The following is an 18,882-nucleotide window of genomic DNA, read 5'->3' on the forward strand; positions in this document are numbered from 1 at the left end:
AGCACAGAGGAGTTTTAGTAAAAATTGCTGAGCTTCTCCGGAGGTATGCTCAGCCCTCTCGTACCGCAGCATTCCTGCTCTGGTTATCTGTAACATACACATTTCTTTAGAACAAGCTGAAATGAGTTTTTCTTGAGACTGAATCAATGGAAAACTGATATTAACAACAAATGTCTGACCAAAACATGAATGTGTATAAACCTTAAGCCTTAAAAAGCAACATATATCAGTCTTGTGCAGCACTAGTGAATTTGGTGGTGTCTGTGTCCTGCCCATGTACATCCTAACAGATATGCGTGCACTTGGGAGGGGATTATTACATTAATTCATGTGCCAGATTGGCATTGCAGCCAGAGAAGTATGATGCCTATTCAGATAGGGTTAGAATAAAGGATGTGCATGCTTATGTTTGTACATAAACTCCTAGAAACTTGAGAGACATTTCAGGAACACCCGGGAAATAACTGCTGCAGTGAGTTACTACAAAGATTGTCATGCCCGACCTGCAGAGCTAAGCCATGCACCAGTGCGTAGCTAATGAATTCAGCCTGGAGTATGTCCAGTTTATCAAAGAGAAACATGAATTTTCAGTGACCAAAAATGTACAGAGTGGCGGAACATTGATGGGTTTTTTAATTTATTTTTTTAAATTGTACTCTAAGTTGACATTTCCAGCCTGCAAAAATACAGGCAGTCTTCAAGCCCATAAATCTGTTCCATGAAGCTGAAAAATGGCTATTGCATAAATCCACTATCTTCAGCAAGTTTAAAAACACATCTGACCTAATACCTTTCTCAACAGTGTTGCCAGAAAATGTGATTTATTTCAGGTTTTAGATTTGTTAATGATATGTTTATTCTGATTAATAATAGTATATTTCAGATTAATTTGCTTTGTATATTTATTTTTTTTTTTATTTTAAAGAATCTAGCCAAAGTAATTTGAGCATGTCCAAATCTCTGCAGGAGAGCACTGCAGGAGATATTTTACAGCCTAGTGCACATTTAGCATATAGCCACACTTTTAGTAACAGCATTTCCATCCAAATTCAAAACCATGCATTTTGCATGATGGTATATTTAATGGGAAAAGATGGCTAACTATGCTTAGTTTGCCAATCGTAGTGTGTAAGTTAAATACGTGGAATGGAAAGTACAAACAGATGACAGTTTAGATTTCCTTTCTGAGTTTTTAATAGCATCTTTTGAAGATTGTGAGGGGCTCTGTGTTAATAGAGTATGTTTACAAGGAATATGTGTTCGTCAGGGTTTTGGCCAGATGCAGTTAGGTTTAAGATTCAAACCAGGTCTTTAAAACTGTCCGTGATCGTTTTGTGGAATCACAAAGTTAGACATACAGAAGACAGTTTCTGAAGGCCTTGAGGATCAGTAATCAATGTGTACGTTTATACAAGTGATCGGAAAAGATCTGAAAAAGGCCTTTAATGGGCTATCAGTACTGTTGCCTTTATAATTTCTCTTCTAACCTGTATATCCTTACCTGTAGCTTTTTTGATGAATAAATGCTTACATTTTGTCTCAATAACATTCTGCGATGAAGTGCTTATGCTTCTGTTTTCCCTGTGATATGAAATCCTCCAGTTGCTTTTTAGTCCTTACCTGCACTGGAAATGCTTTTGTAGGTTGTGTCCGCAGCGCTGTGGATAGATATCTGGGCTGGCTTTATACCAGCTGCTACTACTAACAGGTTGTTATTGATAGCACGGAGCTTAATGCAGCAATTTTTTTCTATTGATTCGTATTACAGGGGTGAAAAGAAAAATGCTACAGCTAAAGAACCAATTCAGCTGGCTGACTTGGTAGGGCCGCATGGGGTGGTGTATCATCTTATGAGTGTCCTCCACCTTGGATGACAAACCTATTGCCATTATTCAACAGGGATCTTCATGAGCTCTGTTATGAATCCTTAATGTTCTCAGTTTCCCAAAACTGCCGAACTGTTATTCTGGATCCTCAAATGTCACACGTACACCTGAATTGCCTGGTAGCCAAGTCTCCTGCGTGCAAACCGTAGCCCTATTGCAGGCAGCACATTGAGCAGTCAATACATCTATAAATAGAGTGAAATTGCCTGATGCGTTCCCTCAGGAAGCGCAAGGCCCACGCGCTCAGGTACAGCGCAGTGTGTTGAAAGCAACATGGAATAGGGGATTTAGCAAGTGCCAGGGAAGCGTTGTGTATCCGCTCGCCAGCAGCGATGTAGTTTGTATAGGAATGAAACACAGCGCCCATCAGCTTTTGCCCCTCTCTGCTAACACACAGCCATTTACCAGTTGATGTGCTTTTGTTATTTCAGGCAGTGTTATTTGAATTGCTAATAAATTATGAAAAAAGACTTAGCTTTGAATTATTACTCAGCTATGCCTGCATAACAAAACACCCTAAGCAACAGCAGAGTTATATTGAAATTGTCATGATCTTGTGCCCATAATAGTAATTTTATAGTTCTGACAACACTGCCACGCTAACTGCGTACACACATTTAAAAGGAGTGGGAAAAGAAGGCACAACACTGTTAGGGCAGCCCAATGCCAACTGCACCGGACAGGAGCGGTTGGCGGCAGCACTTTGTCGGACTGCAGACGGTCGCTGGCTGTTGAAAGAGATGGGAAACGGTGTAATGCTCACAGGCGAGCTCCGATCCAGGCACTTCCACATTGAACGGCAAGCTGCCAGCCTCTGAGTTGACCTCATACAGAAGGATGTGAAGACATCCTGTCGTGTGGATCTTGTAGAGCTCTTCAAGGGTCATAAGGAAGGAAAATGTATTTGGGTATCCGAATGGGAAAGCACATGAGGCAGTAGTATTGAAAGGAGGTATGAAAAGCCCTTTTGAATAACTGATTTTCCATAGAACTCTTTACTGGTAGTATACGTTAAGCTAAATGATGAAGTAAATACAAGTCTTACTGCCAAGCACTCTATTTCATTGGCAGCGTTTTTTGTTAACATGGTGAATTCAGTTGCCTCTCTAATAATGACTCCTTTCTATTGTTGGGACATGCTTTGTCACACTAAACCATGGATCGTGTGTTACTGACCATCCAACGCAGTGTTTAGGGGCTATTTTAGGCAGTAGCTTTACATCTTGCTATAAAATAGAAAGCAAACCTCTGTGTTCACTTGCACCTTGAAATTTATACGTTTTATTCATCAAAATTGTTTTCCAATATCTGAAAAATTGAAAACCCACAACTGCTCCAAAGATACTCTTCTAATGGCTTTACTGACACAAACATTTTAAAATAGAAAAACAAGCCTGGATGTTGCATAAAAAAAAATCTTTACAAAATCAAATATTAATATAGTTACAGAGCTTTAGATATATGTTAGAGAATCACTATTATTGTTTTCATTCAGCATGAGTTAGCAATTAGAGACCCTGCTGTGCAAGGCTGTGAATATACATACATAAAGTGTAAGTTTCCCTCCCAAAGCTTACAACCTAAACCAGTATGGGAGCAGTAATGCCTTTGTTATCATATAGTCAAATAGCAGAAAAATTGCAGTGTGTCGTCATTAATGAGTCTGGCACGTATTTCAGCTGGAGAATTGCTGCGTTGCAATAAGGTTGCCTTTCCACTCTTTCGAGTGCCATATGCTGCCATAATTAGTGCAGGCAAAAGGTAATGAGAGCAGAGTGGAAAAAATGGAGCATGATGGGAAGCAGGTTGATCTCTAAAGCTCTACATTATGTCATCCGCGCATAAAGCATATGAAGCACAATGCAGTTTTAATACAGATTTTAAATGTTACACTTATATTTTGGGAAGGGTTTTTGTCTTTCTCTTAGAACCACCGTTGTTTGCAGAGGTGCATGTATTTATTCTGTAATTGCTACTCCGGTCTCTCCCAAATACCTGTGAATCCTTTTCCAGAGGTAGTCATTCTTGTTTTTTTCAGGTGGACTTGATATAATGAGGTGAAATTCATATTGGCTTGATTTAAAGATTACATAATGTCTGTATTGAGAGATTTTTTAATTCAGAGGCAAAAGGGAGTTCTCATGCTGAGCTCGTAGGCACAGACAATACAAAGTTACCTTCCCCACCAGTCATTTTACTTGATTAGTTCATGAAGAGCTCAGAAAAATTTCAGAGACTGCCATTATATGGTATAGTCCTGGGAGGAGCAAGACGCAGGTACGGTAACTTCAATATGTTACCTAATTGTAGGTGGAAGTGCTATGGATTCAGAAATATGGATTATGTGAATGCTTTTCATGGAAAATACAAACGTGTATCTATACTTCTTAAGTGAAATATTAGGTCTGTTCAACTGATAGTTTTTCATTTATGTCAGTAGGACCAGAATCCATAAAAGCAGCAAATATGATTTCAAAACCTAATGTATGAATAAGCTTGGTTGTGTTTCTGATACTGACTCCTACCAGTCAGACTGAAACCCCGTGAAAATGGTTACTATCAATATTTTGACACTTTCCGTTTCACCCAAGACCAGTGAGTATACACACAGACACACATACACATATACATGTGTGTATCTCAGAGAATGTGAATTTTTACTTATCTGGGTTTAACTCTATTTTAAACATAGTTTAAAAACCATACAGGAGGTGAGCAACTATACAATTTGAAAATGCCAGTAAATATCTTTCTGCATCTTTAGAAAGCTATTCCAATTATTCTTTTCTATTCTGTCTATCTTGGTACTTTTGATGTCCCTCATTGCTGTACGTTCTCAGTCCTTTTGCAATGATGTACAGATTTTATCCTTTTAACAGCTTTTCAAGGCAGAAACGCATCCTCACCATTTTAAAGCTGAGTTGGGGGCATAGCGTGAATTAAAGGGCTTCCTTAATTCCATTGTGACAGAGCTGGGACTCAAAGTCTGATTCTCCAAGTCCTAATTCATCCTGCCCAGCCTTGCTCACTCCTCCACCACAGTGTCAACTTGCTGCCTACAGTCTCTCGCCCTGTTACGCATTGCCATAGCAAAGCCTCCCTGCAGAATCAGACAGATATTTGATGGTGCCAATGCCACTGTACCTCTTCTGTTGCATCTTTCTCGTCATACAGTCTCTGTACAGCATGACTTGAGCGGTCTCCAGATGGGCAAGGCTGAAAACCGCCATCCTGACAAGCCAATCTGAATTGCTCACCTTAACTCCTGTCAACGCCGCACATCAAACCGGCGCAGATGTGTCATTCAGCACAGATTTGGCACTGCTTCATTTTGTCTTCCTTCTCTTTCTGTTAAAGCATAAGAGCCCAGACCCCTTGACTCCACATGGGAAAGTCTGGCAGCTACCAAACTCTGGAGGTCCTTGCCAAGAGCAGCATCTGACTCTGTGCCTAGATGCCTGGCTGCTCTCCGATGACACCCTGGGCTATTGCATTGGCGGCTGTGAAATTCTTTTTGTGGCTAGTGAAGGTTGTGGCTGTGATTAGATTTCTATGTCCGTATTATCACCACTGTTCTGTGTAACAATCTGTGCTAATCAATCTGCCAGCCACCGGCACCATGCACATCTGCTAGCAACCCCAGGAGGTGTTCTCTGAATTATTTTCCTGTGTTACAGGAAGGGGATGATGCCATTTATAAATTTTAAATTATTTCCATATATTTGCCGCTTTATTTTAGTTCTGCACGAAATATGCCAAGTGCATGTTTTGATTTGTGTCCTCTTGTTCTGCATCTGTAGCCTCTCTGCATCTATTTGTAGGTCTGTATTTCAGGTGTACAGGTAAACTGCGGCAGATGATTTCCAGTCTAAGGGAATTGTTTTTTCTTCTTCCTTTGCAACACCTGGCTTATAGACAGTGCAAGGGCATGAGCCTAGTGCAGGGAGGTCACAATCGGAATAGGTTACACCCACTTGCCTTTTTGTCATATAAGCCCCTGGGAACTGAAAGCTGCGTGCATGGTTTAAGATTTAAAAAAAAACCCTAATGAAATAAAGAAACTCCACAAAGCAGCATTAAATTTCACTAGTGCGATGTAGAATAAGTCCAGAATAAACAGTAATTGGTACACCAGAGAACATAGTTCTGTATACATCCATACGGATGTGTCAATGTAGTTAGGATTTTCCAAACTGAGGAGGTACATGCAGGCATGTAAGTTCATGTTTATCCACCTAAAAAAACGGTCCGATTTTCAGAACTGCTGTGCAACCAGCAGACCCCACTAAAGTCAAAAGTAGGAAGTGAAACTTTCTATTCTATACTTCTATTTTTGTATAGTCCTTTGCTTAATGAGTCTATTCTAAATCTTTTGCTAGCAGAGCCCTCAAAAAAAATGAACAAAGAACAATCATCTTAACTGTACGGCAATATACTCTTACAATAAGTAAAAAACATGGTGGGAAAGACAAAGTACTACTTTTACAATATCCTGTGCCAAATCACAGGTTATACAATTCAGTTTTTTATTTGCACAGCCAACAGTGCTTTGTAGAGCAATCAGGGAAGATAATACAATCCATTTTAAATTCTCATTACTTCAGAAGTGTTGAATCTTCTTAAATTGTTTCAGGGTTAATTGAGAATTTGCAGTTGTACAATAGACTAGGAATTGTTTAGGCCGCCCCTGTTTCATATTTTTGTGCATACCTTTGTTGCAAAGTTATAAAAACAACAATAAAAAAAGAAACAAAGAAGTGAAATGAAATAATGATTCTGCATTGTTACTATTCTAGTAACTCATTTTTACAGGAGATAAAGCTTGGGTATTGATTAATGTTTAAATGGTTATTAAGTGGAAGGACATGTTGGGTTGATGGAATGGCTCACTGTGTGCTAGCGTTTGCCTTTGATTCTTTTCCACATATTCCCTAGGGGATAATTTCTGCTCCTGGGGAAGCCAGCGGTGAAACTCTGAGTGACTTTTGTGGGAGCATGAATAAGCCAGTGTCTTCTGTATTTGTTTCTTTTTCTCATAAATTCCCAAAGGTTCCAGTTTCCGAATTTGTCCTTTAATTTATTTTCACATAACAATAGCTCATAAAAATGTAGAATTTTTCATGGTTGTATATACTGAAGTTTTGATCCTGAAACTGGCTGCCTGAACACCAGCGTGTTCCTATGTACCACGGAAAAGTCAATCTGGCTCCGCAGCCCTGCGGAGGGTGCACTTTTCAAGCCTAAAGCAAAGTCTTGGTAAAGAACAACAGTCATATGGACCGTGTTGTCCGTTAGCACCTCTGAAGTTAGCCATCTTCATCTTCTGCAGGAGACTATCGCGTCCCCTGAAGGTACAGTACACCAAAGAAATTTTGAGGCAACTGATGATTTTTTTGGTGAGAGGTGTTTCTCTGATGAATGAAGAAAAGGCTTGCTGCTAAAAGAAATTCTGTTTTTCAAAGACAAAACTCAGTATTTTTTCTTTGTAATATCATTCTTTTGAAATAAGAGTACTTTAACGATCTTTGAAGTATAACGTCAATCTATAGAATAGTTTATTTAAATGGGCCTGTGGGCCTCCTGGCAAATTCGTAGGGTTTCTGGAGCCCCCTGTGCTTTCTAAGGCATAAATTCAAGTCTTGCTCCGCCTCCAGCTAACCCAGTTACAAAGGATACCTGATTCGTGGGCTGGGAAATGATGTCTGTGTTTCTGTCCTGTATTTCTCAGGCCTGAGTACCTGTATGTGCACTGCCTCATTTATACATGAGGAAACCAATTTCTCCAGAACTTTTCCCTTTTTAACAATTAAGTTTTCTTCCTGCTGAATAGTATGATGTCCGTGCCCAACATTTATTATTCAAAGGCTATTATAAGTCAAATCCGCTCAAATCTTTCCTTACTTACATGGGGGGAAAAAAAAATAATAAATCTTTGCTTAATGACACCTTCCCATGGCATTAGTTCAGATGTTGAAGGGAAGTTCCTGTGATGAGGGATGGAAGAGATCCATTCTTCAGTTCATTCAATAGTCTTTGACAGTGCCATCTTAATGACAGAATTTAAGCTTGAGCCATGCACTAAGTCATTTGCTTTTGGTTTTCTTTTACCTTCAGCCAATGGCCAGACCTGCTGCTCAAACACAGTAAAATGTGCTGCATGAATAATGAACGATGCTAATGGCCATCTCGGACATCTGACAGCTCAGAGCTGGGGCTCTGCCTAGCTCTTCTGAGATCCCGGCAGAAATCCAAAGTTCTCAAACTCTGCCTGATCAAAATAACTGGACAGTGGAAAAGCACAAGTTACTCAGGACCCAGAGGTCTGAAATGAGGACTGTGGGGTCAGAGGCAGCTGGATAGAACAGCCGCGCGTTGCCCCTTGCTGTTGGCTGTGATAATGGACATCCCTTAACAGCGCTAGAGGGATCTAGCAACTAATCATAACTTATTTTTCCACTTTCCAGAGGGGACAAGAGACCAAAGCAAGCCTCTGAAATAAGCATTCAGTGAGACGATGTCTTTCTTTGTTGGCCTCTTTTCTCTTCTAGCAACTGCTATTTTATTTCATTTTACTTACATTTTTTTTACCCCCCTAACAATCTGTTATTTTTGATTATTCCCTCAGGAAATAGCTGCACTGATAAGTTAGTTTTGGCAGCATTATCACACAGGACACCTTTCAGATGAATGCCACTATGAGGCACTGGCTAGGCACATGCTCATTAAAAACAGCAGATTTCATGCCCATTGAAATGCCTATAGGAGATTGTGTGGCTGTTTATGATCTACAACAATTCACTACAAAAAAGATAAACAGGTTATTATACTAAGTATTGATTATATGATTGGAGTTTTGGTTTAAAATATTAACAGATTTCATTGGAGAGGGAATTGGTACCAGTTAATTCAGCTCTGTGGTGTTATATTATTTAGTACATCTAACTGAATATAGAATTAGGCTCTAATCATGAACATCCTTATGTTTATTACTTCAGTCAAGTAGGGCACTTCTTAGTGCATAAACACCACAACATTTCTAAATATTTCCAGTATCAGGGTCTAAATATTTGCGCTGATTAATGAAAAGCAAGCACAACAGTGAATTTTGTATTGAGGGATCTTGACGGACAGCAGTTTCAGATCCTTATTTACACAACACGTATGTGGTTGAATTGTTCCGAGACTCTGAGCACGTATGTGAAATCCTCAGAGGCAGGAAACTACAGACCACAGACTGCATGTAACCAGCTCCCGTTAGACCTAATGAATCCATAGGCTAACTCTCTTTTTGCTACCATACCCCACAATTTACTACATTTCCAGCCTCACTTAAAGTAACTAATTGTAAGTTATGTAAGTTATATGTAAGTTAAAAAAAAAGTTACGTTGAAAGTTATATGTAAGTTAAAAAAAAATGTAAACCACTCAAAAAATAAATTCAAAATACAACTCCTAGTCCAGCCAGAACGTTGAGTCTGGAAAAAGGAGGACTGTGAGAGGATCCATGAAGTCTGTAAATACCAGTATTGATGCAGAGGCCAGTGGAAGCGTTGAGGTACCCTGGCTGTATAACACAGGAGTAGGAAACAGGTCCTACATCATGCTTTAAATATTGATTTCTGTACTAAACATTGGGACATATGTATCCAAAGAAGTTGACTCAAACCTCTATATCTCCACCTGTCACATAAGCCTTACAATAACGAACCATGCCAAAGGGAAGGCACAAGGTTTAAATTGTATTTTTTAAGTATTAAGAGGTCCACCACATGAAAGCCAGTGAGTGCAAAGCTATATTCTTTTGTAGTGATGTAAATGTTTTATGTCTAGATATATAATTTGTTAACAACTTCTGTATTTTTATGCAGGTATTCGGTTTACAAGGATCCAGCAGGCTGGCTAGAAATTAACCCTACCAACGGTACCATCGGCACCACTGCTATCCTGGATCGGGAATCTCCTCATGTTCAGAATAACATATACACTGCTCTCTTTCTGGCAATAGACAGCGGTGAGTACCTGTTATGGATCGTATTCACTAAAGTATATGACTTTTTTCCCCTGCTTGAAATTTTCTGTTCAGAAAGGTGCATGTGTAACGTTAGGCGTACGCTTCAGCACTTTGCTCGGTGGGCACCGAGAGGTATTGGAGATCATTGTGACGAACGGGAAATAGAGGAATTAACTGAAAATTTCAGACTTGGAACAGCTTTGATTTAAAGTTACATCTCACACGTTTATTCCTGCACTGAGATCTTAATGCTAGATGCAAATAGTCTACGAACATTCTTGGAAAGTAATAAATCATCTTTATCAGAGTTAATTTCCTCATAATATTTGAGGATTTAGTATGCCTAAGGCACCTAAATACCAATAACAACTCATCCCTGATATGCTGAATTCTATTCTATTCAATACAGTGACGGTGACAATAAAACATAAGTAAAAACCCTCGTTAAAATGCAACATTTTTTATATATTGTGTGGATTAAAGTTCCTTCTGTCAAATATAATCAAAATTAAACTATCTAGTGAAAATTCAGTGAGTGACTTTGGGTCAGAGAAAGAAAGAGAAAATCCTGAACGTTCCAAATCTCCAGAGCTAAAGGCTCAAAATAAATAAAAGATTTGTCTGTAATATAACAGCTAATACACTAACGCTTTTCACAGCTGCAGCTGGTTTAGCCCTGGTGATGAATTGTAAAATGTTCTTTTTAGGAGAGTAATTCTACATTTGTGTAACCGTATGACTCAGGGAACATTTGCAGGGCCTGACAGGAAAAAGAAAATATCGCCTTAAGTATAAAAGAAAAAAAAATTCTGCTGAGATGGTGATTTACTTATATATTCATATACGTATTTTTCTTGGGAAATTTCCATGGAAAAATGTAGCACTAAACTTATTTCTGTCTTTTACTTGCTATTGGATAAAGATTTTTTAAACGCATCTTAAAATCTGGTACACTGGGAAATGTCGTCTTACACTGAAAGTAAAAATTCAGGATAATATTATTGGGGGATTACCAAAAGGACAAAGTTGCATATGTTTTAAAGGTGAAGTCAAATATCCTCAAAGAGAATAGATGGAACAAGAAGGTGAATATTTCCAGCTGTGGAAATCAGTCTGAATGAAAGTGGATTCTGGGGCATACCTTTATGTTGCGCTTAGGGCAGGAACACGCGTTGCTCACCTGTTTTAAGCCAAGAACCTCACTGCTAGGTGACCCCTCTGAATTCCCAGAACTTTTTCCGTTCTGGAAAAATGAGAGAAGGGAAAGGTGTCTGTGCGCTGAACAGCAGAGCTAGAGAAGATATTTAACGTGGGTTAGAGAAAAGGAACCCTGTTCGGTGGAGGTACTGAGTCAGCATCTATTTCAAGCTGCTGTTACTGTGTTGGTTTGTAATTCTGCAGTACCGTTAGCACAGGAGCTGATCTGCTCCAACATTATTGACTTCTTTGAATGAAGTAATTAGAAACCACATGTGTGCATTTAGTACTGTCATGCTAAGGTGTTAATAATGATCATTCAGGAGTATTGTACTACTTCACTCTACGCAGCTCAGCCACATGTGGAAGTGCCAATAAACAGCAGAACTGAAACAGCTGATATTAACCTCGTGGTCTGTATCACTCCTGGATTAATTACCAAACAGCTTGTGAAACACATTAAACTTAGAGGCAGGTTGGTAACCGGAAAAATTATCTGCTGGTCTGTATAAATATGTAAGAGTGGAATTTGTGGGCGTTGAGAAGAGCAGAAGCTTCTCTGGAGCTCCAATTTCAGCCTCAGTCATGCACAGATACTTACTTGCCTCTGGCCACCGCTGGCCGGGTGAGCGATGCCGGGGAGCACGGCTTCCCTCGGGGCAGGACTGCCGTGAGGCAGGCGAGCTTCAGTTCACACACTGCCCGCCCGCGGTTTGATCGCGTCCGTTCACAGGGGGAACTATGCTGGCTTTGCACAGAGGTGCTGCCAGTCCGGAGTCTCAGTCCAGACTCTGTGGCTAAAGCAGACAAGGAAGTTTTAGAATTGATTTCAAGGGGTAGGTCCGGGGGGGCTGCCTTGTCCCCTGCAGTTACGACTGGGACTGATAATACCCCTGCAAGGTGTTCCCCAACTGATTTCCAGGGCACTGGAAATGCTAACTAGCAAAACTGTGAAACCCACTTCATTTTTCCTAGCCATCATAGCTAATGTCCATCTTGAAAAGGGATATTATGTTAGATGACAAGCCAAATTGTGGTAGAATAATGTGAAATGAACACAAAATTCTTTCAGGACTTTAAAAGAAGGTTATGTTAACTTAAAATGGAAAAAAATCAAATTAAACATAGAATCATAGAATGTGTTGGGTTGGAAGGGACCTTGAAAACATAACTGTATGCATTCCCTTTAAAACAGCATTGTCTGCAAACTGCAAATCTCTTTCTTCAGGTTAGGAAGTGCAGCCTATCTAATACCAGTGAATATCGTTAGGACTTATATGTGAGAGGGCAGCCAAAGGCAGGATTAAGAATTGCCAAATGAGACAGGGTGGTACACTGAAAATTCAGAGGCATTTCCAATAGAGCAAGTCATATGCTTGGGCTAACAGACTTGGGGCGAAAAGGGAGGAAAGGAAAAAAAAACCCATACTTCATCAGAGATACTTTTTTCAAAAGCATTCAATGTTAAGTTCTTTGTTTACTTCGGCCTTTCATCTTATCTCTAAGTCAAATCTGAGATGTGCTGGCACACGCACCGAGGAAGTAAGAGCTGCCATAGACTTTCCTTTCGTTAACTGGGGAATACCGAAGAGCTCGGGTATCGTTCAGTGCAGAGCACAGTGTGAACTGGAACCCAGCACAGCGCCAGGCAGAGCACAGGGCAGCCCAGCCCAGCCCAGCGCCGCGGGGCGTGCGAGGCTTCCCAGGCAAACCAGCTCAGGCAGGTCTGCGTGTCCCTGCGGCCGCATCGACACCACCTGATCCACCTCCTCCAGGTTCAGTTTCTGGCAGCACCAGCAGGAGTTTCAGCAGTGTTAACGTTGGTAATTGTCAGTATGAGGGACTGCAAACACGACGCTCACTGTGGAAGGGTGTCCGCGAGTTGTGCGCTAATTTTTAACAGTATTTATAATAAGGCGGGTTTCTAAAATCAAACGAAACCTTCAACCTTACACCTTGCTAAAGGACTCTAGACATACACTAAAACAATAAACATATTATTTTCACGGAATCACGGAATCTTCAGAGTTGGAAGGGACCTCTGGAGATCATCTAGTCCAACTCCCCTGCTAGAGCAGGATTGCCTAAAGCACATCCCTCAGGGCTGCATCCAGGCGGGTCTTGAAAATCTCCAGAGAAGGGGACTCCACAACCTCCCTGGGCAGCCTGTTCCAGTGCTCTGTCACCCTCACTGTAAAGAAGTTTTTCCGTGTATTTGAACGGAACTTCCTATGTTCTAGCTTGTGCCCATTGCCCCTTGTCCTGTCGCTGGGAACCATTGAAAAGAGCCTGGCTCCGTCCTCCTTAAACCCACCCTTTAGATACTTGTAAACATTAATCAGGTCCCCCCTCAACCTTCTCTTCTCCAGGCTAAAGAGTCCCAGCTCTTTCAGCCTTTCCTCATAAGGGAGGTGCTCCAGTCCCATAATCATCTTGGTTGCCCTACGCTGGACTCGCTCCAGTAGTTCCCTGTCCCTCTTGAACTGGGGAGCCCAGAACTGGACACAGTACTCCAGTTGTGGCCTCACCAGTGCAGAGTAGAGGGGGAGAATGACCTCCCTTGACCTGCTGGCCACAGTCTTCCCTATGCAGCCCAGGATGCCATTGGCCTTCTTGGCGACAAGGGCACACTGCTGGCTCATGGATAATTTGCTGTCTACCAGGACCCCCAGGTCCTTCTCCTCAGAGCTGCTTCCCAGCATGTCCGCCCCTAACATATACTGGTGTTTGCCATTCTTCCTTCCCAGGTGCAGGACCCTACACTTGCTTTTGTTGAACCTCATTAGGTTCTTCTCTGCCCAGCTCTCCAGCCTGTCCAGGTCACGCTGGATGGCAGCACGGCCCTCTGGAGTGTCGGCCACCCCTCCCAGCTTGGTATCATCAGCAAACTTGCTGAGGATACACTCTGTCCCCTCATCTAGGTCATTAATGAATATATTGAACAAAATTGGTCCAAGTATTGACCCCTGAGGGACACCACTCGTTACAGGCCTCCAACTGGACTCTGTGCCGCTGATCACAACCCTCTGGGTTCTGTCACTCAGCCAGCTCTCGATCCACCTCACTGTCACCTCGTCTAGCCCATACTTCCTCAGCTTCCTAATGAGGATGTTATGGGAGACAGTGTCAAAAGCCTTGCTAAGGTCAAGGTAGATGACATCTACGGCTCTCCCCTCATCCAGCCAACCCGTTATAACATCATAGAAAGCTATCAGATTGGTCAGGCATGCTTTGCCCTTGGTAAATCCATGCTGACCACTTCCAATAACTTCCCGTTCCTCTATGTGTTTGGAGACAACATCCAGAATGAGTCGCTCCATTACCTTCCCAGGGACAGAGGTGAGACTAACCGGCCTGTAGTTCCCTGGGTCCTCCTTCTTGCCTTTTTTGAAGATTGGAGTGATGTCAGCCTTCCTCCAGTCCTCAGGCACCTCTCCTGTTCCCCATGACCTTTTCTATTAGTATTCATAGCATGGAGAGTTTCTATAATTACAGAAAAGATACCGCTGTCCCATCATATTCCATAGTCACCTCTTTTTAAAATGACCACACATTCCTGTGCTATCTTGGGTGACGAGTGGAGAGACAGAGCCGAAAACAAAACGTACAGAGGTACTTTTTTCATACCCTTTCGCTGATGTCAATAGAGAATCTGTCACTGGATTCAGCAGGCACTGGCTTCTTGTTATTACGCTTCAGTGCAGGAGACAAGTGCCAGGGCATTTTTCTTATTTGTAAAATGTTGAAGATTTCTGTCAGAAGTAAAACCAGGAGCTTCACGCTTGGTAGTTCTTTATATAAATCCATCACATCTTTATTTTTTCAGTAAATCACAAAACTATTCTTTCCCAGTAGGACAGTAACCACGAACGGACCACAGAAAATGGAGTCATTCCACTGCAGGAAATAATTTGGTTGTATATGATATTCTTTTTGAATTTTATGATATTATTTTTCAGCATTAACAAATAAACTGCAGAGAAAGGTACTTAAGTATAAATTATATATCATTTCTGATCTAAACAGTTCCTGTACCTTCCCAAACATAATGGAAACAAGGTGTAAGAGAAAATTTGATGGACACAGTATTAATTTTATAGATAATAAAGTCTGACCTTTTATTGGGGGAAATTTAACTTTAAAAAGGACTTTTTGGAATGACTATCCTAATTTTCTCTGTACTTTTGATTTCATTAAAGGTCAAGGTAGTGTCCTTAGAATTTGAAAACTCTTTTATTAAAGACTTGTGTGGACATGGAGTCTCTGGTCTATTAAAGAAGAAATTAAACACTGGTAGGAAATATCATGAAGCAGAGTTAACACATTGAAGTGTCATGAACCGTGTTTAATCTGAGAATGAGCTTATAACGGAACGAAGTCAGGCGTATGCAAACTTGGAAAACATCAGAGGTTTCATTCAGTTAACAAAAGTGCCAATAATGGTGATCACTTTATTTCCTGAATTTAGCATTCTAATCGCTAAAAACAATGCAGTATCACAAGCACACGGTGCAATTATTGGGAGTATATCTCTAAAATATACGGATCTTAAATACAGACAAGAAATCATCTGAGTTTGAGAAATCTGCTTGGAACAGACCTTCCAGGAGATTTGCTGCGTGACTATGCTGTCGGGTCATCCCACAGGTTCATTACACACTGGAGTATCTGGGATGACTGTCACTAAGCAGAAAACCTGTATGTTTTTCTCATAAGGTCAGTCGTGCTAAAAACTCTCCAGGAATGGTCTTTTTTTCCCCCGTATTCTGAAAGTTTGAGTCACAATTTAGAAAAAGTAAGGGAGGAGAAAAACATGAACATTTTGGAGGTGAAGCTAAAAATATCTGGAAAATGTGTGAAATCTAGAAAAGCTTAAAATTGGTTTCTCCTTTCCTTTAAGAGGCAGGAATACTAAAATATATCCATATTTACATTAGTTATGCCATAATCACTCATGTTATTGCAGAGAGGGGCGAGATACCCTAGTTAATGTCCCCATTGTGTAACATTTTCTATCTCTTCAGAAGAAAAACTTTGGTTATTTTTGTGTGCCTGATAGATGGAAAAGCCACCTATGCTGTTCAAGAATGTCAGCTGGTGATGACAAGTGGTGAGACGCTAATCCCCACTCTTGCTGATTTGGTTAAATGCCCGTAATCACCTTCACTTTTCTCAGGCCACCCTGCTGGAGCACCACCCACGCAGAGCCAGGTAGCAACCTTCTCCCACTGAGACAGGTACTCTCATCTGGCGTAAGCGTGGCACCTTCCTCCCCTGCTATTCTCATCACCAGGGAACTATGGAGATAAAAATTGGAAATATAAGTACTTTTACTACATCAAACATAAGGAGGATAAATGTCATTATTAAAAATGTGGCATCTCTTCCAGATGTTAAAGGTAATCAGAGACAGAGTTAAGGGTTCCAAATTTTAACTGATGTAGCTTTAAATGCACTAAATCAGCGTTAAGCCCTGTTTCTTACAGGAATATTACACGAGCGAAAGCAACTGTTTGCTTTTCTGAAAGTGGTCTGTCCCCTACACGACACCACCCTCCCCGGCGTTTGCCATGGGAAGCGTTTGCACGGCAGCCACCCACAGGCACAGGCAGCGTGTCCGGGAGCGGGGCTGAGCCGCAGCAGCAGTGACCTCTGTGGACGGGAGCAGACGTATTTGAGCAAGGTACAGGGGAAGAGATAGGGAGGACTATCAAAGGCGTGATTCTAGATTGGTGTGATTTCGGCGTTTGCCTTGAGTTAAGGCCAGTTTAAAAAAACCAGCTTGGACGTTGCTTCTCCGCCTGTGGCCAGTTGCGTGTCTCTAAATGAGCTTGCTGAGTGGCACTGCGGCAGTCTCCCTGTTGCAGGTACCAAGCAAAATGAGGAAGGAGTGAGTCAGGGTCGAGTTTTCATTTTTTCTTTGTTTCCAAGGACCAGCTGAACTACACCCAAGGAATTCCAAAGCTCATTTATTGTGCAAGTCTCGATACTCCTAATCATTAAAAAGAAAAATTATCATCCTGTACTATGTGTAATGAACAGTAACAGACAACATCTAGAAAAAACTGGAGTAACAGAGAGATGTGTAACAATTTGCAATTAGAACTTTTCCTTACATGTATCTAACCTGTCTTCTTGCTTCATGATGTTCATAATTAAATTACCACAGATTGATTCTACCTAAAACATGCTATTTTTGAAGAAATCGGGCAATTAGTTGCCATGGCAACCCAATTAAGCCAGTTTTATACCCCTTATCTTAATTGCTGTATTAATTGAGAAGAGAAAATAAATTGAATACTCATCCTTTTCTTGCCATTTCAAATTTCAGTAAAATATGAATTGCACACAAAATATTGTTTTAATTTCTCATCATGGACTCATGATTAGAAAAAGAAATTAGAATACTGAAAACAGTGTTTAAGACGGATGGCATATGTCAGTAGCAATTTGATATGCTGAAAGAGCTGTGCTCTTTTGAAATGTAATTACTCAAAAATAGGATCTGCATATATTATTTGAGTGAATGAATGAAGGATTGTAACTTTTAAAGACTAATTACTTTATAAATTTTGAAAAATATCTATATATCAACACATACAGAAAACGCATAGGAAATTTCAACTCAAGGGAAATTTGGAACCTGTTACATACGGAATGTCAGCACATGGCATTTATGAGACCAGTTTTCAAATATGTCGGATTCTGAGCAGCACACCCAAATCTTGGGATCTTCCCGCGCTACTGGTTCCATTTACTTTGGTTGAACCATTAATAGAGTTCAGCTTGAACACAAAGGGTAATGGAATACACCTGACTGAATGGGATTTATGCCTGCAGTGAGGGTACCTGCTGCCAAATCGCCTGGTACGCACACGCTTTCTGATCAGAAAAACAGCATATTGGGGGGGGGAACAACATGAGGAAGGAGACAGAAATTTGTGTTTAGTTTTTCATAGCAGTATCGTTAGAAAGCATGAGGCATTATTTCTCACAGTCCATATTTGTGAAGTATAGCAATTTAAAGAAAGAACACGTTACTTAGCCTAACCACACACGGCACAGTCTGCCTCCATAGCTCTCTCCCAACAATTTGGGAACTTCTACAATGCTCTTTTCATTCATTCTCCTCCTCTTTTGCTGTATTCTCCTTCTGGCAAATATGAAGCTGAAAATAGAGAAATTGGTGAAAAATCCATATCCAAGGAGAGATCCTAGGCAGTCCTACGTTTTACAGTCAGTTACATGGGAGTAAAATGAAGGAAACTTGGCATCACTGTAGTTCCAAACTGACCTCCATGTGACTATGATTCAAATGTAGTTTATAGAAGTTTTGAGAGATAAGGGTTTATTCATGATGGTTCAGAGGAAAGGTAATTTTGCCAGAAATTAGCAAACCCACACTCTCAAAGGCTTCTTTTTCCTGCTCGACTATGAAGAAAAATTGTTCTTACTATAATTGCTCACGCATTTTGTATCTGTGTAACTTTGTTAGCCAGCAAAAAAGCAGAAGCGGGAAAAAAAGTTGGAGTTGAGGTTTCTGGGTTACTGAAGTGATAGTGCAAGTGGATTAAAAACTGCTGCTAAATGGCAAACCGTAAATATTCTACTAAAATTTAAAATAAATGAATTTCCACTCTGTCAGCTTGAGAGGAAATCTATATGGCGATGGATACCCTATTGCTTGCTCTAGGAATTAAATGGCCTTGTAATTTCTGCATCGTGGCATAGAAGAGCATAGATAATATGTATTAATTTGATGGTGCTGGAAGCTTAATTTAATAAGAA

General features: G+C 40.7%; 1 protein-coding gene across 2 annotated transcripts in view; it reads left to right on the forward strand.

Annotated features, from left to right (window-relative positions):
* Positions 1–18,882, forward strand: part of CDH13 (cadherin 13) — a 507,409-nt gene that overhangs the window by 459,925 nt on the left and 28,602 nt on the right. For both annotated transcript variants that reach the window (XM_054197627.1, XM_054197628.1), the window contains exon 11: positions 9,755–9,897. In XM_054197627.1, the coding sequence (XP_054053602.1) occupies positions 9,755–9,897 (143 nt within the window). The remainder of the gene's footprint in view (positions 1–9,754; positions 9,898–18,882) is intronic.

Source organism: Rissa tridactyla, chromosome 4 (genome assembly GCF_028500815.1).
Source record: "Rissa tridactyla isolate bRisTri1 chromosome 4, bRisTri1.patW.cur.20221130, whole genome shotgun sequence".
NCBI lineage: Eukaryota > Metazoa > Chordata > Aves > Charadriiformes > Laridae > Rissa > Rissa tridactyla.